Source organism: Panthera uncia (genome assembly GCF_023721935.1).
Source record: "Panthera uncia isolate 11264 chromosome A3 unlocalized genomic scaffold, Puncia_PCG_1.0 HiC_scaffold_11, whole genome shotgun sequence".
NCBI lineage: Eukaryota > Metazoa > Chordata > Mammalia > Carnivora > Felidae > Panthera > Panthera uncia.
This window is the reverse complement of record NW_026057578.1, coordinates 15,723,791-15,747,938: the sequence shown is the minus strand read 5'-3', so window position 1 is coordinate 15,747,938 and position 24,148 is coordinate 15,723,791. Positions and strand designations below refer to the sequence as shown.

General features: G+C 51.0%; 2 protein-coding genes across 8 annotated transcripts in view; one reads left to right on the top strand and one right to left on the bottom strand.

The window, feature by feature from the left end:
- The window catches only part of PKIG (cAMP-dependent protein kinase inhibitor gamma), a 409,002-nt gene extending 394,489 nt beyond the window's left edge, over nt 1-14,513 (top strand). For all 4 annotated transcript variants that reach the window (XM_049650753.1, XM_049650752.1, XM_049650750.1 and 1 more), the window contains 2 exons: nt 10,231-10,404; nt 13,775-14,513. In XM_049650753.1, the coding sequence (XP_049506710.1) occupies nt 10,257-10,404; nt 13,775-13,854 (228 nt within the window). In that variant the 5' untranslated portion in view covers nt 10,231-10,256 and the 3' untranslated portion in view covers nt 13,855-14,513. The remainder of the gene's footprint in view (nt 1-10,230; nt 10,405-13,774) is intronic.
- Nucleotides 14,514-15,009: 496 nt separating this feature from the next.
- The window catches only part of ADA (adenosine deaminase), a 27,862-nt gene continuing 18,723 nt past the window's right edge, over nt 15,010-24,148 (bottom strand). For all 4 annotated transcript variants that reach the window (XM_049650738.1, XM_049650741.1, XM_049650739.1 and 1 more), the window contains 9 exons: nt 21,609-21,752; nt 20,725-20,840; nt 19,652-19,779; nt 18,861-18,932; nt 18,679-18,780; nt 18,361-18,425; nt 16,522-16,651; nt 15,782-15,884; nt 15,010-15,305 (listed from right to left, as the gene is read on the bottom strand). In XM_049650738.1, coding sequence (XP_049506695.1) covers nt 15,292-15,305; nt 15,782-15,884; nt 16,522-16,651; nt 18,361-18,425; nt 18,679-18,780; nt 18,861-18,932; nt 19,652-19,779; nt 20,725-20,840; nt 21,609-21,752 — 874 coding nt within the window. In that variant the 3' untranslated portion in view covers nt 15,010-15,291. The remainder of the gene's footprint in view (nt 15,306-15,781; nt 15,885-16,521; nt 16,652-18,360; nt 18,426-18,678; nt 18,781-18,860; nt 18,933-19,651; nt 19,780-20,724; nt 20,841-21,608; nt 21,753-24,148) is intronic.

The window sequence follows — 24,148 nt, the reverse complement described above, 5'->3', positions numbered from 1 at the left end:
GAATAGGATTAAAAACACTTTCCACTTCACAGAGCTGTTATAAAATTAAATGACATAATGCCTGTAAGGTGCTTAGCACACAGCCTGGCATGCACTAAGGACTGTGTAAGCGCTGGCTCTGATCATTCCTCACAACCACCTTTCAAGGCAATTGTTATAACCCCATCTTCCAGAAGAGGAATCTATTGGTCAGGTGAGTTGCCCAGGTATAGGGGCAGAAGCTGGTGACTCCCCAGCCCTTGCCGTGTCCACCACACTACACAAGACTCCCGGTGGCTCAGCCATGCCTTCACGACATGCGGCAGTAGCGAGCCACAGAGGCTCTGAAAGCCTCATGCCCTGCAGGGCCCTCTGGTCAGGGTCCTAGAGCAGGAAAATGTGAAAAGACAGAGCCAGGAATCCATGTACAAGCCTCTGTAAAGAGCAGAATAACAGAGAATATTCCAAGCAGAGAGAACAGTCTCATGAAGGCCCTGAATTCAGGAAGAACTTAGTTGCTTTGCGGAATTGAAGAGTAAATGAGTCAAAAGACAGTGGAAATGGGAAGAAAGGTCACAGGGGAGGGCAGGGCAAGATCAACGCAGGACTTTAGGGACTGGTGGCATGAGTTTAGATTTTCCCAGATGTGAAATGGAAAAGCATCAGAGGTTGAAAGAAGCAGGGGAATGACCCAACGTCTGATTTGCTAACATCACCCCAGTTGTTTGTGTAGAAAATAGACCATGGGCCAAGGGCAGAGCATTGATGCAATGAGGACACTCCACCAGGGGTACAGGTGAGGAAAGATGGAGACCAGGTGGTGACCGTGCAGAGGGGAGGAAGGCAGATCCAGGCTGAGTTTCCCAAGTAGAAATGATGGGACCTGGTGACAGATTATACATGAGTGGAAGCCGAGGAGGAATCCAGGATGCCTTCAGGTCTCCAGCTTGAGCAGCGTGGACAGATGGTGTCTTCACTGAGCTGGGGAAGGCTAGATGGGGCAGGCTTGTGGCTTCACATGTGAGGTTTGAAATGGAGTGGGATGTCCAAGGGACATGCTAAGTAGGCAGACTGGCAACTCTAGAACTCTGGAGAGTGGCCTCTGGCTATATAGGGAGTCATCAACACACACTTTTTTTTTTTTAATTTTTCTTTTTTTTTAACGTTTATTTATTTTTGAGACAGAGAGAGACAGAGCATGAACGGGGGAGGGTCAGAGAGAGGGAGACACAGAATCTGAAACAGGCTCCAGGCTCTGAGCTGTCAGCACAGAGCCCGACGCGGGGCTCGAACCCACGGACAGTGAGATCGTGACCTGAGCCGAAGTCAGACGCTTAGCCAACTGAGCCACCCAGGTGCCCCAGTGGAAAGATTTTTTTTTTTTTTTTTTTTAAAGTAGGCTTATGCCCAGTGCAGAGCCCCACGCAGGGCTCCCGAACTCACAACCCCGAGAGGAAGGCCTGAGCTGAGGTTAAGAGCTGGATGCTTACCCAACTGAGCCACCTAGGAACTCCCATTTTTAATTTTTTTTATGTTTGTTTATTTTTAAGAGGGAGGCAGAGTGTGAGCGGGAGGGAGAGCGAGGAGGAGACACAGAACTGGAAGCAGGCTCCAGGCTCTGAGCTGTCAGCACAGAGCCTGACACGGGGCTCGAACTCACAAACTCTGAGATCATGACCTGAGCCAAAGTCGGACACTTAACCAGTGACTAAGCCACCCAGGCGCCCCTGTCAACACACACTCTTAAGGGAAAGGGTCAAGAACTTCCAGGGACCCAACGGAGAGAGAGGAGGACCAAGCCAGATCCTGATTCTCGTCCTGGGGGGCCTGTAACATAAAAGTCCCTGACAAAGGAGGCACCTGTGTGGAAGAGGTTGCGGCATGGCCCGAGAGGTTAGGGGACACCCCTGGAAGACGGTGATCTGAGAAAAGTCCATGGGGACTAGCAACCAGGAGGTCAGTGAGGACTCTGTATGACTCAGCACCCCGCCTGTCCTTTCCTCCTCACTGAGTGGCCTCCCAAAGCCTGTGTCTCTACCACCTGCTTCTGGGGCTACATGGTTCTGCCCTCTGGGTGCAGAGGCCAAGCCTCTGCCTAACTGCCTCCAAATGAAACCTCACTGGAGGCTGCTGTTTGAGTGGGCATCAGGCATTGCCCTGGCAGGAGACTCCTCTCTAGTGACTCCCCTCTGGGTGTGCCCCTAAGGCACCTAGATAGAGCTTGGTGCCGGCCCGCCCCCTTAGTGCAGGCCTCACATGGTTAGATTGAGCTGCCTGCCCCTTCTCAGGTTCTGGGATTGTACTTACTTTGGGGCCCTGACTTTCCTGCTTGCTTCACTGCCCCTCTGGTCCTGGCTGCCTGTCACAGGGAAAAGCTGCTTCCCTCTGAGTCTGAGAAATGCCAGCTGAGTAGGCCCTGGTATTTCCATCAGGTTTCCACAGCCCTTTCTTCCCTCAGAGAAGCCTTCCAGAGCATTTTCCCCACCTCTGAGGGGGCCTCTCCCATGGGACCAAGTCTCATTCTGTGCCCTTTGCAAAAGGGTCTGCTTTCTTTTTGTATGGTCTTTGCAAATACTTTTTAAAAAAGAAAAAAAAAAAACAAAACAGGAAATGACCTTTCTGGTATATTTGGAAAACAATTTGGAGTTGTACTGGAATCTGCCTGAGCAATGAGGACGAAAAGCTGTGGACTTGGAACAGACCATGTAGCTCTTGGCAGAGCCCAGGGCCTCTTCCGTTTACAGGGCTGGGACAGTGTTAAAAACTAAAGGGAGAAGGCAGTTTCCTGTGGGGAGCTTGACAGTGCCCAGAGCAAGCACCTGCAAGAGCCCCTGACCCCAGGCCACCAAGGGTCTGGGCCTGGGAAGCTGAGTACGAGAGCCTTCCCTTCCATCCTAAGCATTTGGAGTCAGATGCCTTACAAGTGACCAGACCCCAAGAAGGCTCCCAAATCTGAAAACGAGGACGAGTGGAGGAGCAGCATCACTTTTGAGCACCTCGTAGGGCTGGAGCTGAGATGAGGAGATATTAGATGGCTGTAGACGCAGATTGTTTTCTCTGCCTGGATCACACTCTGTCCAGCTTTGCTGTAGACCTCAGCACAAGGTCACCTGCTTAAGGAGGCCTTCGCTGACCGTATAACCCTTAACTAAACATCCACACACAGAGAACCCTGTTCTCTTCTTTCAATGCACTTATCACTATCTGTGATGATAAATCATTGACCTGTTCAATGTCTTTTTCTCTTATCAAATTGTAAATGTCTTTTTATTCTCCAAAATATATCCCATACCTGACACAGTGCCTGGCATATAGAAGGTGGTCAGTAAACAATGAATGAATGAATGAATGAATGAAGAAAGAAAAAGAAGGGAGGGAGGGAGGGAGAGAGAGAGAGAGAGAAATGTCATGACTGAAAGAGACGTAGGGAGCATATTTCAACCTTTGTTATATTCAGATGGGCAGAAAGGAAGATGGGGGTGTTGGAGAGAGAGAGAGAGTCAGAGAGTCAGAGTCAGTCACCCTATGGCACAGAGATTGAGCCAGACCTTTGGCCACTGTTCTGTTGCAGGGTTGCACACCCTTTGCTCCTTCTGCCTTGGAATCTAGAACATCTTCTATTATTTACTCATTCATCAAATATTCATATATCAGTATACATGCCAGCCAGAGCCACCACTTGTGTGGAACTAACATTCACTTCACCACCTTCAGCACCATAAAGAACAAAAGAAGGAAGTGTAAGTTTTTGGCCTCTGTGCACCATTAAACATAGTAAAAACAAAGAAGTTGAATGAAAATGTCAAAAAGACAGTTTTACTGGTAAGACACCCAGTGAAAACAGGCCATACTAATGACTTATTAATTGTGTGCCTCTTACATTGCACATAACTTATCAGACCCTACACACGCCATCTCATTCAGTCCTCACAACAGCCCCCTGATCAGCAGGGTGTTACTGTTATCCCCACACTGCTGAGGAAGAAATTGGAGTCCAGAGAGGTGAAGGGAGATGTCCAAGGTCTCTGAGCTAGTGAATAGGGACTCCGGGCGGCATGTTTGTCCTAGATGCCATCTATTACACCACACACGCCCCTGGGAGATTTGCAGTGTCGCTAGGGCTCCCGAAAGGGGGGAGTGGTGTGGGAGAAAGAGCTCTGGGCCAGGAGTTAGGACCCCCTAGATGCAAGAACTTTAGGCAAGTCATTTTTTCTTTCTGAACCTCCGTCTCCCCAGCTATTAATGAGAGGCTTGTCTAGATGAGCTCTGGGATCCCCTTCAGTTTGATTATTCCACAAATGGTTTTGAGAGAAGTGGAAAAATTAATTAAGATAGATCTCTAACTCATACATTTGAGTAAATAAATTCCAGATCAAGCAAAGATTTAAATGTGAAAAAGTCATGAATGTGTAAGAAATAAACAAGGGAGAATTCTTTGCTAATCTCAGAGTGGGGAAGACATTTCTGTATGTGATGCAGAATCTAGAAACTATAAAATAAAATATGGATCAGTTTGACTACATGAATAGAGAAAAATGTGTGCATGTGAAGAAATGCCAAAAATAAAGCCATAGAACAAATGACAAGTAAAAATTACTTATAATTTCTCTTAAGGCAAAAAGATTAATTTCCTTAATGTATAATGAACTCCTGCAAATCAATAAGAAAAAGGGCTACAATCCAATAGAAAAATGGGCAGAGGATTTAAGTAAACAGTGTACAGAAAAGGAAATAGACATGGAATGATGGTCAGGTTCACTCACAGGAACAGTACAAGCTAAAACAGCCAACTACTGTTTCACCTTTCAGACTGAGGAAAAAAAGACAAAAAGACAAGTGTTGATAGGAATATGTTGAAACCAAGTGTTCCTCATACATGCCCAATGAGAGTTAACCTCTGTGGAGGCAGATTTGGCAGTGTCTATTACCCTACCCAAATCACAGATCCTTTAATGAATGTGGCAGTTCTACTTTTATGGAAGCCAGGGGCGCCTGGCTGGCTCAGTTGGTGGCGTGTGGGACTCTTGATCTCGGGGTTGTGGGTTCAAGCCCCAAGTTGGGTGTAGAGATTACTTTAAAACAAACAACAACAACAACAAAAAACCCAAAGTCCATCAAGAGGGAAGTAATCAGTCTACAACAATGAGACAACAGAATACCATACTGTCAATGAAGAAAGTTTTAGCTATATAAAGATTTTGGGTTTGTCTCTTGTGTTTTTTTGATGTAATCAGTGCTGTGGTTTCAGGTCCTCTGCCCATTTTTAATTGGATTACTTGTGTTTTTTTGTGTTGAGTTGTAGAAGTTGTTTATGTATTGTGGATATTACCCCCTTATCAGATATATCATTTGCAAATACCTTCTCCCATTCAGGTCTGTCTTTTCATTTTGTTGATGGTTTCTTTCACTGTGCACAAAAATTTTTATTTTGATATAGTTCCAATAGTTTATTTTTGTTTTTTGTTTCCCTTGCCTTAGGAGATATCTTTAGAAAAATATTGCAAGGCCAAAGAGATTACTGCCTGTTTTCTTGTAGGGGTTTCATGGTTTTATGTCACATATTTAGGTCTTTAATCCATTTTGAGTTTATTTTGGTGTATGGTATAAGAAAGTGGCCCAGTTTTCCTAGCGCAACTTCTTGAAGAGACTGTCTTTTCCCCGTTGTTTATTCTTGCCTCCTTTGTCATAGATTAATTGGCCATATAAGCATGGGTTTATTTCTGGGCTCTTCATTCTGTTCCATTGATCTAGGTATCTGTTTTTGTACAAAGACCATGCTGCTTTGATACTACAGCTTTGTAGTCTATCTTGAAATCTGGGGTTGTGATACCTCCAGCTATATTCTTCTTTCTCAAGATTGCTTTGCCTGTTTGGGGTCTTTTGTTTGTTCGTATAAATTTTAGTATTATTTAGTATTCAGTATTATTTTAGTTCTGTGAAAAATGCTGTTGGTATTTTGACAGGGATTACATCGAACCTGTAGATGGCTTTAGGTGGTCTGAGACATTTTAACAATGTTCTTCCAATTCGTGATCATGAAATATCTTTCTATTTGTGTCATCTTCAGTTACTTTCATCAGTATTTTCTAATTTTCAGAGTGCAGGTCTTTCACCTCCTTGGTTAATAAGTATATTCCTAGTAATTTATTCTTTTTGGTGCATGTCCTTTTTTTTGAGTTTTATACTACATGCACACGTATTCAAGAAGGAAATAATTTAAAAATAAAGTGAATGTTTTCACTATGAAAAATACAAAAATTTTAATTGTAATTTAAATATGTGATATATTTTTTATTTAACAGTTGTGAGCATTTTCCCATGTCTTCTAAAAATATTCACAAACATTTTAATGCCTGAAGTGTATTTCATTTAGCTATAAATTAAACATTTGTATAATTGTATATATTTCTCTGTTGTCCATATATGAGCTCATTTTAGTGTCTTAGTTTTTGACTATTATAAATACCATAATGAACATCTTTGTATATCTGCATTTACAACTTGGATTTTTTTCTTAGAACAGTTATGAGCTTAGCTGCTCAAGGATATGAAAAAAGTTGGTTTCTTTTTTTTTTAAGTTTACTTATTTTTGAGAGAGACAGAGAGAGCGTGCATGCATAAGAAGGGCAGAGAGAGAGAATCCCAAGCAGGCGCTGTCAAGTGCAGAGTCCTTCTCGAGGCTCTGTCTCACGAACAGTGAGATCATGACCTGAGCCGAATTAAGAGTCAGACACTTAACCGACTGAGCCACCCAGGCACCCAAAACTTGAGGTTTCTTGATGCATCTTATCAAATCACTCTCCAGAGACGTTCTGGTGGTTTATACTGTGACAGGCAGTCTGATAATGACCATTTTCTGACGTAGTTCCCAACTCTAAGGATTCATTTCCCCGTTGCTGTTGACTGTAAGCAGCAGAGAGCAAGAATTCAAGTGTTGAAGAAAAATGAAATTGTGTACTTGTGCTGTGGCGCAGGGGGCTCCCCAGACTAAACCCTACAATCGCTTTGGAATCCCTGTTACTCAAGGGAACGAGGAGGGGACAGGGGTAGCCGGAGCATGTTGGCTGGGTTGGTGTTTTCCAGGATTGGGCTTTGCACTTGGCACACTTCCCTGAACCAGGAGGACCAGCTCCCTGCACAGGGCAGCTTGTAAGGTCAGCCAGGCAAGGGCAGGAGTCAAAGCCCCAGGGTGTCTATTCCATCAGGAGGCTGGCCTTTTAGATGTAGCTTGTAACTCCATCCCACAGTGGTATCAGATTCTATAGGTACCGGACAAGAACGTTACATCAGTCTACAGTGGACTGAGGCCTTTCCCAGCAGACCTGCGGAGTCACTTTATCATCCCCACCAATTGGCTAAGAGAGATGGAGGGACAATAGACAGGTAGATACAAACTTGAGAAATATTTATTGAGCACATACTCTTTGCCAGGCACTGTTTGAGAATCTAAAGATGAAGCACAGAGCATGTTGGCCCAGCTGCCAAGATTAGGCCTTTGGGTCTGGTGTGGTGAAATCTCCTGGAGCTTTTCTAGTTGGAGAAAAGCTAAGGACACAGAGCTTGGGGAGATGGTGTGGCCTGCCCAGGGTCTGTCCCTTCCCCTCGGATGTGGCTGTAACATGGAGGATGGGCTTTGGGTCTAAGATATTACTGAGTCATGGTTATGAACTCACCTCACTGACCTCAGAGGGCTATTGTGGCAATTTAGTAAGCGAGGTAGGGAAAGCACAGAACGACTTGGCAAGTGTCACCTTTATTATTATTGTTTAGAATTGTCATAAATTTTAGTGTTATTACTGTTGTTGCAACAGGCCATTCCCCTGTTCTGAAGCTTTGAGCCATTTCCCAAGAGAGAGAGTACAGGAGTGAAATTTCTGTGACCTGCAGAAGGAACCACTTCTGGGGCTTCAGAGAGTTCGTTGTGTTGTTTTGTTTTTTTACTGACAAGACCAAGCACTGGGGCAACTTCTTTCTCTCAAAGAAACCTAAAAAAAAAAAAAAAAAAAAAAAAATAGCCTGAGCACACCCTCTGCTGGAGCTTGGGAGGATTGCCTTAGACAGGATCCGGCCCTGCCTTTATTTTACAGATGGGGGAACAGAGGTCTGGAGAGGAGCTGAGCATTCTGAGTGCCCCCGCTGTATTCTTTAGTGGTCTCTTCTGAGCTCGGTGTTGTGGGGAGACATTGGGGCCAGCCCTCCACACCAGTAGCCCACCCTTTCACACATGCACACTCCCCTTCGGCACTTCCCAAGCCCACCCCAGGCACCTTCTGCCAATGTCAGTTACCTAAGGAAAGCATCACACGGTAACTTGGGCTGATAAGAACTTCTGCAATTACAAAAATACAGTCTTAGAAGTTCCCCTTAGTTACAAAGAACCACACTTGATAAGGTGGTTTTTTTCCTTGTATTTGCTCTTTCCCTACAGAAACTAGTTTCTATGTTAGGTGTTATTTTGCAGTTAACAGTTTATCTCAGAAACCTTGCCATATCAGTACAAGTTCATCTGGTATGATTTGATTGCCTTCAGAAACTCAGAGGTGTTCAGTGAGAGATATTCATGTCCCCCTAGCAGATGAACATTTTAATACAATAGCAATACTGATTGTTGACAAGGGTGCAGATAAATGGACAAGCTTATAGTGCTGTGCGTGGGAATATAAATAGTAGTACAGAATTTATAAGGTTTTTTTTCCCTTCATCTTTTATTGTCCTAAATACCTATGCTATTCACAAAGGCAACTTGGAAATGTGTCTAAACAATGTGGCTTAAACATCATCTCACCCTTCCTTTTAACCCAGCAATTCTACTTCTAGAAATGCATTCTAAGGAAATAACTAGAACTAGACACAGATTTACATAAAGACCACATACTATGTGTAAATGGCAGAAAATTGGAAATACCTCCATGTTCATTTCTAGAGGACTGATCAAATCTTGGTACATCCAAGTACACATGTACAAAACTCACCTAGAGAGAACCTTAAATGATATGTTCTAGAGTGTTCTACAGAGTAGGCTATAAAATACAATACATGGTATGATCTCCCAATTTTTAAAAATATATGTGGCTCTTTTTTATGTATGTGGTTCTCCTCTCGTTCTAGGCTGTATTATCAACGACCAGAGCTCTTAGTCATAGTAACTCCTAATTTCCTGTCTTTCTTCCCCATGCCACCCCCTATCCCTCTTCTGAGTTCTAGCCCCGTACCTCCATTGACCTACTGTATGTCTCCCCTTTGAGGGCTCACAGGCCTCTCCAATTTGGTGTGGTCAAACAGAACTCAGCCTTCACCCCACCATCATGCCCCAAAATATTCCTTCTGTGCTGTTCATCTCAGTCAACCACATTTTCGTCTGCTTACTTATGTCAGAAAGCTCACTTCCCCACCATTCAGATACCGGGTCCTATTGATTTAGCCTCCAAATTACATCTAGAATCTGCACCACCACCTCCTGCCTCCACTGACCATCCTCTCACACCTGACCTTCTGCAGGAGCCCTCAACTTGCCCACTTCTGGGCCCTGCTCAACCCAGATGTCAGAGTCATCTTTGAAAATGCAGATCTGAGCTTTTGTGACCTGGCCAAAACTCTTGAGTCGTCAGGTTGCAGAGGTGATCTGGCCCCTGCCCAGCTCAGCAGCATCCTTGGTGTCACTGCCCCTCGCCCAGCATCCATGAGTCTGTGGCTCTTTTGGTTCTTCCGTTCCACCAAACCCGTCCCTCCCCTGAGCCTTCACACGTGCTCTTCCCCTCAACTCCTTATCTCGATAACACCCGTTCTTCCCTGGAGCTCATCTAAACCGTCACTTCCTGATCCCCAGCCTTGGTCAGACCCTGGTAGTCACTCCAGCACCCTGCCTTCTCCCTGGAAGCCCTGAGCACCCAGACAGTTCCTCGGGTGATTTAGGCAATTTGCTGTGGCCCCCAGCAGGCTGTAGGCTCCCGGAGGGCAGGGACTGTGGCTGACTTGTTCATGGCTTCATCTGCAGCATCTAGCCAGTGCTAGATATTTATCAGTAACTTTAGAGGAAAGACAAGGGATGTTCTTTCAACTGGCGATAGTGGTTTTCTGGGTGTGAAACTTTGGGTGATTTATTTTGTTCTTCATACTTTTCTGTGCTGTTTTCAATGATTAAGGCAGAAACTGTCATTTTGTCGAAAGACATCCGTGCTAGGGACCGGAGCAGAGTCTTCCCTGCAGGATGGACCCGGCCTCACCTTTGTGCTCCTGCCCCTTTGCCCACAGGCCTGAAGAGCGATGCGACAGGCGTGATGGAGGTCGAGTCCTCCTACTCGGACTTCATCTCCTGTGACCGGACAGGCCGTCGGAACGCGGTCCCTGACATCCAGGGGGACTCTGAGGCTGTGAGCGTGAGGAAGCTGGCTGGAGACATGGGCGAGCTGACACTCGAGGGGGCAGGTCAGAACCCACGGGTCTTTAGCATTCCTACACTTCTGGGCTCCAGGGCTGTCCTCCAAGTCATAGACCGCCCACTCCAAATCAGTGCCAGGTGGCATCTCAGGCCCTGAGGACTCTCTGGCCAGGAACCTGGGGCTCCTCCCTTTCCTCGCTGCCCTCCATCCACAGGGCCTGTCAGTTCTCCCAGACTCAGCCCAGGTCTTTCGGCTTCCCTCCAGCCCCACAGCCTCCCTGCACCACTCCCTGCCGGCCAGTTGCCAGCAAGACAGCAAGACTCACTCAGACCATCCTGTCTCCTCCTGCCTCTGCCAAGCCCATCATCACAGGGCCCTGCCGTGGGGCCAGACCCTACCCTGCCTCTGGGTTCTCACCGGGGGCCCCTCTCCCTTCACCTTCTGTCCTCCAGCCATACCCACCATTAGTCTGTTTCTGTCAGGGTGCAGGCCTGCCCTGTCCAGAGCCTTCTGTGTCAGTTTCCTCTACTAGAACCTTCCCATTCAGTCCTGGGGTTGCCATCTCCCTGCTCAGGCTGTACTCAGAGGCACCTGCCCAGTCACTGACCTTCGTCACTCTGACAAGGTTTCATGTGTTTAAATGTGAGCTTCAGGAGAGCAGGGGCCTTCTCTTCTGCTGGCGCATAGCAGGTGCCTGGGAACTACAGGCTTCATGAATGAATGGGGGAGATAGCAAGCCAGCCGCCAACCCCCACAGTGCCTGGGGCCACCCTTCTTTCAGCCCTGGGACCTTCCTCTAGACAGCCTTCTCTGACCCTCCTGCACTGGGTAGAGCCCTCTCCTCCCTGTCCCCAGAGTTCCACGGAGGCGGTGTCTGTACCACATCACCTCGTACAGCAAACTGCAACTGTAGGGCTCCGTGGGTCTCCCACAGAGCTGTCCTGGAGGCCCACCATCTTACTTTCCTCCATGTAGCCTTCAGTCCAGAGCGCTTGGTGCTTGTTGGCCAGAAGTGACCATGGAGTACGGAGCAGACTGTGGGCACATGGACTCACCCCTCTCCTGTAACAGATAGCCCTACAGGCCCAAGAAGCTGGGCGGCTTGCTCAAGGTCACCAGCAAGTTAACACTGTTAGAACGGCAACCTGCCCAAGGAAGCACACCCCATACCTCCCCCAACCTCCCCCCCGCCTTTCCTGTGGCCACGCTCCTCACAGCTCACCTCAGTCTGTACCTCGGAGCCAGAGGAAAGCACGTCTATTTCTCAACAGCCCCCGATCGTCCTTAACATGCTGCTCCCTGGGCCTGGTTCCTCCTGCCCTCCCCTCACCTGCCTCACCTTGCTTGCTCTTAGAGACCCAGACTGCTCTACTGAGAAGCCTTCCCTGACAGCCTCAAGCCAGAGGTGACACCTCTGCTCCCAGCCACCTCCATAACCCCACTTAGCACAGCGCCCCTCCTCTCCCACCTGGATCTTTGTCTCGCGTACGTGCTACATGGTGGCATATTGGCATATTGTTCACAGCTTCTGCATCCTTATGCTCAGCTCTAGTGAACGGTTTTCTGTCTCCTTCTACCTCAGTAGTAGTAAGCACTCATCCATGGACACAGGCCCTTCTCATACCTGTTTCCTCTAATTTGGAATCCTTGAAGTGTCTGGGTCCTCTGGGTCTAGGACATTTGCCTGCCAGGGTGACGGACATTTGAAAAGGGGACCTGAGGAAGGAACAGTGTTCAGTGCAAGGAGATGAAGCAGTCGTGCTGGAGTGTAGGCCAGCCTGGCTGACGAACCTTCCAGTAGGCCCTGCGATGAGCCGTTTCCACAGGCAGGCCTGGGGAGCTGTGCTCAGTCCCCCGGACTCACTGAGGGAGTGGGCCTACAAAGATTCTGACCAGCAGGCCCAGCTTAGAATCTGTTTGCTTAAAACAGCCCAGGAGACAGATGCCCAGCTGGACGGAAGGGGAAGTATGGCCTTGGCCTGTCCTGGAGGCCCAACCGCCGGCCTTCCCAAGTCTGTGGCCTGTTGGTGTTTGTTAACGCTCCCTAAGCATATCGTACACAAGCCTTTGCCTTTCCTGCCTTATGTGGGGAGGATGTTTCCCTACTTTGCCTAATGATAAGAGACAAGACATGAAGAAAGGAATACACTGCCCAGCAGTTTCTGACCATGAAAAATTCTGACCAGTTTCCAATTGTGCCCTGAAACTGACCCCAAGGGAGTCCCAAGAATACTGGTTGGTGAAGAAAGTGCTTGAGAACCTTCTCCCCAAGAGAGAGCTGGGACTGGCACAGAGGAAGTGTTGGCGAAGACATTCCCATGTGCCGGGTGACCACCTTTGGCCCTACGCCTTGGTCACACACGGGTGAAGGTGTCCCCATCCTCACTTTAAACAAATTGCCTGAGGTCCCACAGCAAGGAAACAGAGCAGAGATTACTAGGGAATCCAACGAGAATGTTCCTGCTGGCGAGAGCAGGAAGCTCAGGGTCAAATTGGGTATCAGAACCTGGGAAATTTGCCCGAAGTGCAGACTGGTCTGTCAGGCTTCTGGAGGGCCAGAAGGACCCTCTGGGCCCAAGCTTTTGTTACAGGACCACCCAGGATAGGGGCGGTGGTGGGGATGGGCACCAGACATCCACGTTCTGGCTGCACCACTGGCTACCACCACCTTCTCAGACTGCTACGCAGGTGGGATGAAGCAGTGCCGAGGACAGCCAGCCTTCATAAACCCTGGAGAGTGCTGCTTCGTGGCCGAAAAAATTCAGTGGGAAAGACATTGGCTCTCTCCACTGCTTATCTCTAGCAAATCAGTTCATGTCTTCGAGCCTGCTTTTCCCATCTGTATCATGACTCTAATCATAATCTCCAGGCTGTGTGGATGCTCCAGCCTCAGGAGCTCAGGACAGGGTGGGGTGGTTCTCCTTGGTCAGTGGAGGCATTGGTCTAAGGATGCAAAGACAGAGGCAGAGGCCCTATTGGGAGGTGGGGCTGGTCTGGTAAGGACACAGCACAGTGAAATGGCCACACCCTGGTACTCCCCTGAGCTAGCCTGTTCCCTGCCCCTTCTCTGTCTTATGAGAACAACTACCACTCACTGAGCACCCATTCTGTGCCGGGACTTCACATTTGCCCCCTCCTTTTGGAGAACCTTCACAGACAGCCTGATCCTCAACTGAGGCTTGTAGCAGTCGTCCATGAGCCTGGCCTTTCATTGACCTTAATTATACTAGTAACACCGCCTGCATTTTCTTCGCAAACGTTGTTAGAGGCCAAGCTAAAGGTCTTTTTGGCCATGGCCACCCTTGATCCAGCTCCTGTCCTGCGCCCCAGGGCTCACCCACTGTTCCGACTTCAGCTGCATCCTTCCAGGCCTTCTGTGCTTTACGTTTGTGTATATGCTCCTTTTCTCTCTTCAGAAGGACAGACAGAGGCGGGCACCCCAGACAAGGAAGCTAGCAAGCAGCCTGAGAGCAACGATGGGACCACCTCGTCTTGAGTCTGACCTTGCCCATGGAAGGTGGAAGAGAGACCTGCTGTCCCCACCTGGACAGGGAGCCCTGGCATTGGCCTGGCAGCCCCTTCTCTGAGCCCCTGTACCAGGCAAGCCAGGCCAGAGTGAAAAGGCACCCCCGGAGGCCGCCGTGGCCCCTACCCTGGAAAAACCCTCCCCCTGCACCCTCAGGCTCCACTCGCCCACCACCTCCTCACCGTGCCCGGGCACACTCTCAAGACCCTGTAGCTGCGGGGCATTATTTATTCAGCGGGCACCTGGGTGAGCAGCACCCCAAGAACACGCCTCCATAGGTGGTCTGGGCGGCAACCACGGCCCAGCTCTGCCCCGCCTTCTCCAAGCCCAACCTTCTGGGTCAAGACCTTCGTATCCCTTTTTTTAAAAAACACTTTTAAAAACTTTTTAAAAACTATAAACCTCTTTTCAGCAGAGAGGAAGGGAGCTGACTTTTTTTTTTTTTTTTTTTTTTGGAAGGCATTGTAAGCGGAACTGACCATCTGTGCAGCTCCGCGTCCCCTCGTGGAGCTTCACGGATCCATTTCTAGGGAAGGGGTTTTGTGCTCACAACTGATCAACTCTTTGCCCTTTCTACCAACATAAGTGGCACCTAGGACCCAAGAAATAAATGCTGATGATTTGTGTGACTGGTTTAAGATTATTTCTCCTTTAAGCAGCGAAAGCAGGGGTGGGCCAGGTTTCCCCAAGTTAGTTGGGATCTGTCACTGCCCCGGGTTTCCATGGAAGGGCATACCTGAGAAGATGCTGGTATTCCACAGAGGCTGGCACCCTCCTTGGCCTGGTGCCTGATGAATCTTCTTCCATCTGTCCCTCTTGCTTACCCCAGTCCACAGCTCACCCCCATGGGCAGGCCCAGCCCTTAAAACCTACAGTGAGAGGGGGCTCAGAGGTAGCATTTAAGCACATAACTCTTCAAGAGAAGCCTGGTTTCTTCTTGAGGGAAGGCAGGCTATGGTTCCCTCTTTGCCCCCCCCCCCCCCCCATCAGAAGCTCCAGCTTCTCCTTTGCAGCCCCCTCCAGGGTCCCAGGGTCCTGCTGCTGAGCAGGCTGCCCGAGTCCGGGAACCCACACACAGCCTCCTTCTGTTCTCACTCCACCCAAGACCACAGCGCTGCACAACACTAGTCATTAGCTTCTTTATTGAGCACCAGATTTTCAGCATGAGTCCCCATAGGAAGGTTTCAGATTCAACCAGACTCTGGTCCACAGTCCGAGGAGAGATACAGCGTGCTGAAGTTTTCACGTGTACAGAAACAGGCACCACAGGCTTCAAGAGCAGCAGTAGCTGACTATGGGAACCCTGGTCTTCCTTGAAGGAGTAAAGGTAGGAGTGTCATTCCAGGCCCCAGAGTCAGGGAGGCTCCATCCACAGGGTGAGGGCTTGGAGAGGTGGCCGTGATGTCTTCAGAGACGCTGCCCTGCTTGCCAGGTCAGAGACACAGAAAGGTTAGGCACCTTCTAGTACCCAGGATGTAAGAAAATCCCAGAATATCAGAGCCAGAGAGGAACCCTTGCTGCAGATGGGGAGACTGAGGCTTAGAACAAGAGAATGCTTTGCCAAGATCACACAGTAAGAAAGCAGAACAGAGCTAGGACCTAGGCCCAGCTCCCCTGCCCTTCACTTTAGGTGGCCATGGTGACAACCCAAGTTGCCAAGACCTCTGGGACTACACTTCAGAAACTCTCCCCTGAGACCAGCCTCAGGGCAGCATTACACAGAAGGTAAGCTGATCCAGTGAGAGGCGCCGTCACCTAAAACCACGTGGCCAGGGAGTCCCCACACTCTCTTGGCACTGCCCAGGAGGGGAAGGGGGTGCTTCTTGCAGGAAATCCCACAGAAAGCCAGGCTCAGCCAAGGCAGGTCGGCAGCCCAGAAGATCAGCCAGGAACATACCTGCAGCAGCCAAAGATGGCATCCCATAGGCTTTATAGAGCAGATCAAGAAGCTTCCTCTTCTCATCTTCCGGGAGGAAACTGGACTTTGCCGCATTGATGTTCTAGAAGGACCAAAATGGTGGATAATAGGACACCAGAGGGCATGGAAGGAAGCCCTGGGAAATCTAGTGATGGGCCACCCTCTTCAGTGAACACGGGCAATCGATTAAGCTCAGAGCGGAGAAGGACGTGTCCCAGGTCGCATGGCAGCAAGTGCCAGAGCAGAGACCATGAGGTTCCGTGTTCTTGAAGTGGCATTACAGGACACAGTGATGTGAGGAGGAATTTGGAGAAATGTGAGACAGGGTGGATACGTGTGGGGCCAGAGAGATACTCCTGCCAGGATGGATTTGGGGTGTCACAACCTCTAAAATCAAGGGCTCAGCCTGGGATCTATGAATGGCCTGAAATGTGTGCAGAATTCTAGCTGAGCGCACCTTTCTGGAGAGAGAGTGGACAGTTTTTATCAGATTCTTTACAGGCACTCAATCCAGGCAAAGGCTAAAAAACCTGGTACTAGGTCAACACACCAGCCTGAGGTCGTATCCATAGAGGGCACCTACCTCTAGGTCTGGCTTGGCCTGGCCCGTTGAGGCAAAGTCACTCATCTCCAGGGGTTCCGGGCCCTGGCCAAGACCTGCAGGCCTCACACACCCCCAGGGCCAAGAGTCAAGGCCACCAGGCCTCACGCCCACTCACCAGCCTCTTGAACTCCTCTTCAGTAAAGCCCATGTTCTGTTTGGTCATTTGGTAATCGGTTTCCAGGGTGGACTTCAAGATGAGAGGGTCATCCGTGTTGAGTGAGTAGTTAGCCTGGTCACGTTTGAGCCTGGATACAGGGGTGAGGGGGAGAGGGAAGAGCCTCCTTTTACTCTGCGGTGAACAGTCACCGCACGTTGGCTTTCACCCTCCCTTGAGCCTTGCAGCACCTTTAGACCTGGAAGAGCTGCTCGCTGTACAAAGGAAGAAAATTCAGGGAGCTCAGGCGACTTGTGTAATGCCACGTAACTAGCAACTCAAGACAGACCCATCTGACCAGCCCAGAGCTGGGCGAAGACAGAAGAGGAACAGGTAGAATGGCAGATCATAGGACACCAGAGAGCATGGAAGGAAGCCCTGGGCAATCTAGTGATGGGCCACCCTCTTCAGTGAACACGGGCAATCGACTAAGCTCAGAGCGGAGAAGGACGTGTCCCAGGTCGCATGGCAGCAAGTGCCAGAGCAGAGACCATGAGGTTCCGTGTTCTTGAAGTGGCATTACAGGACACAGTGATGTGAGGAGGAATTTGGAGAAATGTGAGACAGGGTGGGATACGTGTGGGGCCAGAGAGATACTCCTGCCGGGACGGATTTGGGGTGTCACAACCTCTAAAATCAAGGGCTCAGCCTGGGATCTATGAACGGCCTGGAAAGCGGGGAGGCCCAGCAAGCAGCACCCTCTGGAGCCTTCGTCTTCACAGCCCGCACTCTGAGGGAGCTGTCTGGACTCCACCCTGTTCACCCTCGATCCTACTGGCATCAACTCTTCAACCAGCCCTGCATGGAAAGGGTTCCTGGCACAATCCCAGATCACCGTCTCTGTAAACCCAGGCCTTTCCTGGCTCTTACCTCACTTGACTTGTGTAGCACAATTGTACACTGTTGACTGGTCTTAAAACCCTTTTGATTTCTTGGAGAGCACACTTTTGGCTCGCCTCGTACCAGACTGTCCCTTAAACGTCACTATCCTGCGTTCTCTCCTAGGCCCTCTTGCTCCCCCATCTCCTGAGGCTGTCACTTCTCCATGAACCTTTCTCCAGCCCACAGGCTGTGTGCCTCCAAGAACCTGCACTCGGACGCTCAGCAGGTACCACACGCTCCACCACCCTGAAGCGGACCTCAGGACCCCCTTGTAATCCGATCACAGCCCGAGCTCCTTCCCTTCTTAAGCTTGGCAGACAGACCAGTGCAGGCCTGACCACGGTCGCCCCAAGTTCTTGTCGCCTTCTCCTGTGTCAGGGAAAGGTGGCTTTGCCCTCCTGAGGCCTGATGCCACCACCCCCGGGGCTCAGTCACAGGACAGCTGGAAGAAGGGCCAAGGTGTCTGGTTAGGTGGTGGGTTAGAAGCAGGCTGGGATGGGCCAGACCCCTCCCCCCCCCCACCATGGGAAAGCTTCAAGATGGTGCTTGGGGGAACACCCGGAGGTGCCAGGACTGCGCGAGCTGGAAAGACTCCTCTTCCTGATGCCTAGGAGGCCGAATCTGGAGTGTGGAAGCACCCGTCCCACCTCAAGGCCAGCGGAACATTGTGCTGTGGCCACAGGAGTGAGGGGGCCCCCGGTCCACTATTCGGGAGCGGGGCTTCCTCGGCATGTTATAGCACACCCGCGGTTTGGGCTCCTCGTCCGTAAGGTGAGGACAGCAGCACCTGCTCCCCAAGGCCTCAGAGAGATTTCCTATCAAGAGGCCCCGCGTGGGCCAGCACCCAGCCCCTGCACTTCCCTCCCACCCTTCACTTTGCTGTACAAAACCGAATGGGCCCCAGGGCCTGGGCCTCACCGAACCACCGGGTGCTCCGTGTCCGACTTCCAGGCACCTGTGAGGTAGCTGGACCAGGGGCAGACCTGGAAGAGCAGGTAGATAGCTGGCACGCGTGCCCCCAGGCCACACTGTTCCCAGACCCCAGGCTGAGACACCCCAGGGTGTCACCCCTGCTCTGACACCATTCTCCGCACAGCCACGCTGGCCTCCCAGCTGCCGAGTCCTGTGAACTCCATTGTGGCAGCTTTGATGCCCACTGCCCAGTCCTGCCACACTGGCCCGGCCCCAGCGGCCCCTGGCCTTCCGCCTCGGTCCCCTCGCTCCCCGGCCACTCACCTCGAAATGCAGGTTTTCGCGGCGCAGCCGGGTGTAAAGGGCCTCGTCATCCAGCGTGTGGTAGCCGTGTCCCACCCTCTCTGTCTTCAGCGTGTCCACGGCCTGCAGAGAAGCAAGTGGAGCCTAGTACCAGGTGGGCAGGAAGCGGGGAGAAGGGCCCCACGCCAGCCCCGCCTCCTCACCTGTCTCACCACCTCCGCGGAGCCCACCTCCCCTGCATGGACAGTGCGGTGAATGCCGCTCCTCACGGCCTCCTGGAAAGGCAAGAGCCGGTCACGGGCGGACTGGGGGGCCCCAGCGGCCCGACCTTCACCGCACTCTGGGTCTGAGTTTTGGCAGCCTTGAACTATGCCCAGTCAGCTGGCCTGCTTCAAGATGGGGAAGTCGGGGGTTTTGCTTGTGTCATCGTAATCTAAGTGGCAGCTGCCCTTTATTAGACAGTTATTATGTGTCTGTCACCGTATGAAATGGTTTGTATATGTTACCTAACATCCACAAGTATTATGATACCTGTTTTACAAGGAGAGAAACAGACCCAGGAAAGTAACGGGACGATGATCGAACAGGTGGGGAGCCGAGCTCTGAATCTTGGAGGGGAGACTCCAGAGCCCCTTCTCTAAAGCCCCCGCTGCATCCACGGGAAGTGCATCGTCAGGCTTCGAGATGTCTGCTCTAACTCTGTCATGCCAACAGATGTGACGGAAGCCCAGAGAAGGGGCAGCCTCACCCAGGTTCACATAGCAAGGTACAGACAGAAAGAAACAGGCTCACACATAGTACTCCCAACACCAAGGGGGAGTCTTCTGTTTATACCAAATTCCCAATGTCTAGCACCCCCAAGACCCAACTAAGCTGCACTAGGGGACCGCAGAGGCCTCACGCACCCCAGTCCGTGTGACCTCTCCCTCCTGGGTGGAAGCCAGCTCCTGGTGCTCACCCGGTGTCACCCTCCCCACCTTCCTGCGGGACCCACCTCGTAGGCCTTCACGTGTCCCGGGAAGAGGCTGCTCCCTTGGATGGTCTCGTCTCCAGCCAGGTCAATGGCCACCACAGTCTGATGCTGGTACTTCTTACACAGCTCCACCACCTCCAGGGACCAGTCTGTGGGCAAGATGCCCACCGGGTCTCTGATGGCATCACCGAGGAGAGGCCCCCCACCCCCCCCCCCCCGCCCCTTGTCCCCCAACCTGAGCCCAGCGGCAAGGCGGGGGGCCCACGTTGGGTCTTCAGATCCCGCTGGCCATGGCCTAAGCACGTGGCCTTTGGTCAACCCCTCCATCCAGGGCCTCGCTTTCCTCTCCTCTGAGAGGACTCCAGCTGCCACCGCATCGGCCCCTGGCCAGGCCCTGTGTGGAAAGTGCCGAGGGCGGGGCCTGGCTTGGTCGACAACAAATGGCTGTGTCTCACCTGACCCCACCTCTGCCCTCGAGGGGGCGGGGTGAGCTAAGCCTCACTTGGCTCATGAGGAGATGGAGACCCCCCGGTTTAACACGGAAGCCCAGAACAGACCCCACACGAGCGCTACTGGACGTATTGCTAGCATACTCCGTCCTCTTAACCAATCAAGGCGTCATGAAGGGTTTAAAAACGGGTGAACGGTCACAGGCTTTGGCACCAGATGACCCTGTGTTCTCGCGTGGGCTTTCTGCCTTCCTGACTGAGGAGAGAGAGGCTCCCCCGCCCTTCAGTCTCCTCATCTATCAGAGGGGAAACAACAGCTGTCCTACCTCACAGGCTGCTACAAGGATCAGAGAAAATACGTGCAAGTCTCTGTACATGGAACCTGGCCTAGATTTTTTTTTCTGTTGTTCAGGTTCCTTTGGATTTGTGCTGCCTGCAGGTCACGTGGCCGTCAGGCCTGATCTCCCTGGGGAGAAGCGTCTCTCGGCTGCCAGGAGTTCCGAGCCCGAAGCCCCAAGGTCCTGCTGAGGGGCTCAGCACCATGGTGCTGGGGGCAGGGGAAGCCCGGATGTGGCTCCAGGGCCAGGCTGGGGGATCGGCCGGTGTCAGAGGGGCGGCCCGGGGCAGGGCTGAGGGCGTACTCACTGGGCTGGTGGCGCATGCAGCACAGGATAGACCGCACCTTCACCCCAAAGTCTCTCTCTCCCTCCTGCAGGCCCTGGTTCACCACAGCCACCACCTCGTCGGGGGTGAGATCCCCTCTGTGGGGGGAGAAGAGTAGGGATGGGGCAGAGGCAAAGGTCTAAAGGACACAGCCCCGGGACTGGGATGTGGGGGGGCATTGAGGGGAGAGAGAGAGAAGAGTCTTCTGAAGCGGCTTCAGCCCCCATGAACCCACCGCCTCTGGGGAGAAAGACATGGCCCCCAGCCCTGGCACACCCCACTTCCGGCTTGCTGGGGCACTTCCAGACTGGAAGGTGTGTGGGGCGGGGGTGGGGGGTGCTGGTCAGACACAACCCTCCCTGTGGATGCCGGGCACTGATAAGCCCGCCTGCTCAGATTCCCACTAGTCCGCATGTATCAGAGTTGTAGCTAGAAGGGGGTACTGGGGTTGGGCAATGCCACTTAGAGACCCCTGGGGTCCCGGCAGAGGGGCAGGAATGGGCCACACTCACTTCAATCACAGGGTTAGAACAGGACACCTAGAAGTCACTGAATGAGGGGGTTAATGTTTCTAGACTGTGGGTCTGTGTCCGGGACAAAGGAGGCAAGACACAGACGCCCACTTTTTCCAAAGGTAGATAAGTAAATAAGTAAATAAATCAGCCAGCAGGCCAGCCAGCCAGCCCAGATGAGGGCTGGGAATGTCTCTTGTGACAGAGTTAAGGACAGGACCTTAACTTTCTGAGGGCATGGACAGGACCAGGGGGCGTAACGTTAGGTCAGGGGCTCCTACCAGCCTGCCCCCAAGTCTCAGGTTGACCCATCCCACCATAGCCTGGGACCGGCCCCTCCAGGTGGTCACTCACTCTGCCTGGTCCCAGGGGATCGGCTCCACTTTAGAGTTGGCCAGCAGGTGCGGGCTGTAACGCACCTCCACATACACCACGCCCTCCTTGGCCTTCATCTCGACAAACTCATAGGCGATCCTTTTGATGGCCTCCCGGGAGCCCCTGGGAAGGGAAGGGAAGAGAAGGGTTGGGAACAATAATCTGATTTTTAAAACGGGCAAAGGACCTGAATAAACATTTCTCAAAAGACATACAAATGGCCCGGTTTTATGAAAAGGTGTTCAGCATCACTATCAGGGAAATGCAAATCAAAACCACAACCTCACACCTCACACCTTGTTAGGATGGCCACGATCAAAGAGACAAGTGATGGTGAGGGTGTGGAGAAGAGGGGCCCCTGTGCACTGCTGGCAGGAACGCAAATTTTTGCAGCCACCGTGGAAAACCGTGTGGAGGTTCCTTGAGAAATTAAGACTAAGCTGTCATATGATCTGGCAATCCCCTTCTGGATATTTGTCCAAAGGAAATGAAGTCAGGATCTCACCGAGGTATCTGCACTGCCATGTTTACTGCAGCATTATTTATGACAGTGAAGACATTGTTACAACCTCAAGGTCCACTGACAGATGAATGGATAAATCTCTCTCCCTCTCTCTCTCTCTCTCTCTCTCACACACACACACACACACACACACACACACACTGAAACAGCATTCAGCCTTAAGGAAATTCTGCCATTTGCAACATGGATGAAGCCGGAGGACATTATGCTAAGTGAAATAAGCCAGACGCAGAGAGACAAACACTGCATGATCTCATATGTGGAATCTAAAACAGTCCAACTCGTAAAAGCAGAAATTACCACAGTAGTTGCCAGGGGCAGGTTGAGCAGGGAAAGGGGAGATTGGGAGATGTTGGGCAAAAGGTACAAAATTTCAGTTCCACAAGATGAGTAAGTTCTGGAGACCTAATGTACAGCATGGTGACCATAGGTAACCATACTGTATCACATACTGGAGATTTGCTAGAAGGGTAGAGCTTAAGTGTTCCCATCACACACACACACACACACACACACACACACACACACACACACACAGGCAAGAAAAAAGAAAAAGGGAGGCACCTGGGTGGCTCAGTCGGTTAAGCATTTGATTTCGGCTTAGGTCGTGATCCCACGGTTCATGGGTTCAAGCCCCATGTCAGGCTCTGTGCTGACAGCTCAGAGCCTGCTTTAGATTCTCTCTCTCTCTCTGTCTCTCTCTCTCTCTGTCTCTCTCTCGCTGTCCTTCCTCTACTCACGCTCTCTCTCAAATCAACATTAAAAAAATATTTTTTTAAAAAAAAGCAAAAGGTACCTATCCACAGTGATGGATATGTTAACTTAGCTTGCCTGCAATGATCGTTTCACAATGGATATACACATCAAAACACCTTAAAGGCACATAATTTCTATTTATCAATTATACCCCAATAAAACTAAGGCGAGAGAGAATGGACAAATCCAGACGGTACCCTGGGGTCGGGGAGAAACTCGCGACTCAGACTGGAATCCCGGCTCCCACACTTACCTGTTGCGGGACTCTTGTGAGTCAGCCTGCCGCTCATGTCAAACGTGATCGTGAGGACAAACACGTTAAACATCATAAAACTCACCCAGGCCAGTGCTTAGAGCAGAACAGACAGATGCTTGAAGTGGTTTTGTTGGTAGCGGAGTGCTGGCTCTAGAAGCAAGGCACATTTAACCTGCCAGGGCCATTCTAAGTACTCAAGTGACAATGAACTGTGCCTAGCTGGAAGTTTCCACCATGAAGAGTGAAGACAGAAAATGGTTACTAGAATGTGTGAGGGAAGTGTCTTGGGGAAGTTGGCCAACTCCCAGGAAAAGGGGACCATGCCTTTGCGGATGAGGTGGGGGACAGCTGCTGCCTTCCCTGTGGGGCAGGGGCAGAGCCTGGGTCTGGGACCTCAGACCTGCCGCAGGGGAGCTGGCCTCCCAGGAAGAGGGTGCCAGATTGCCCCCACGCCCCACAGCTGTGGAACGCATTCATTCCCCACTGTGACCAGCACGGTCCTAGGCCCAGGGGATACAGCAAACAAGGCGAACAAAATCCCCGTCCCTGCAGTGCCTACAGTTGAGCAAGGCAGGCAAGTAAATAAGCAAAACGTAAAATCTACAGTAGGGGGCGCCTGGGTGGCTCAGTCGGTTAAGCATCTGACTCTTGATATCCGCTCATCTCATGGTCGGCTCCGGGCTGAGCGTGGAGCCTGCTTGGGATTCTCTCTCCACCCCCCACCCCCCCGCCCCTCCCCTGCTCATGCTCTTCCTCTCTCTCTCAAAGTAAATAAAACTTTAAAAAAAAAATTAAAAAATAAAACCTACAGTAGGTCAGATGGTGAATCTAGCCAACGGCCTCCATCTGCCTCAATACCTTCTTCACTGGCCCTCCAACAACCCATAATGGGCACGTGCTCCAAACCTTTCCTCAGGTCCAGCCCTCTGGACGACATCACACCTTATCTATCCCAAAGCTTGGGCCATACTTCCTCCTCTAGGC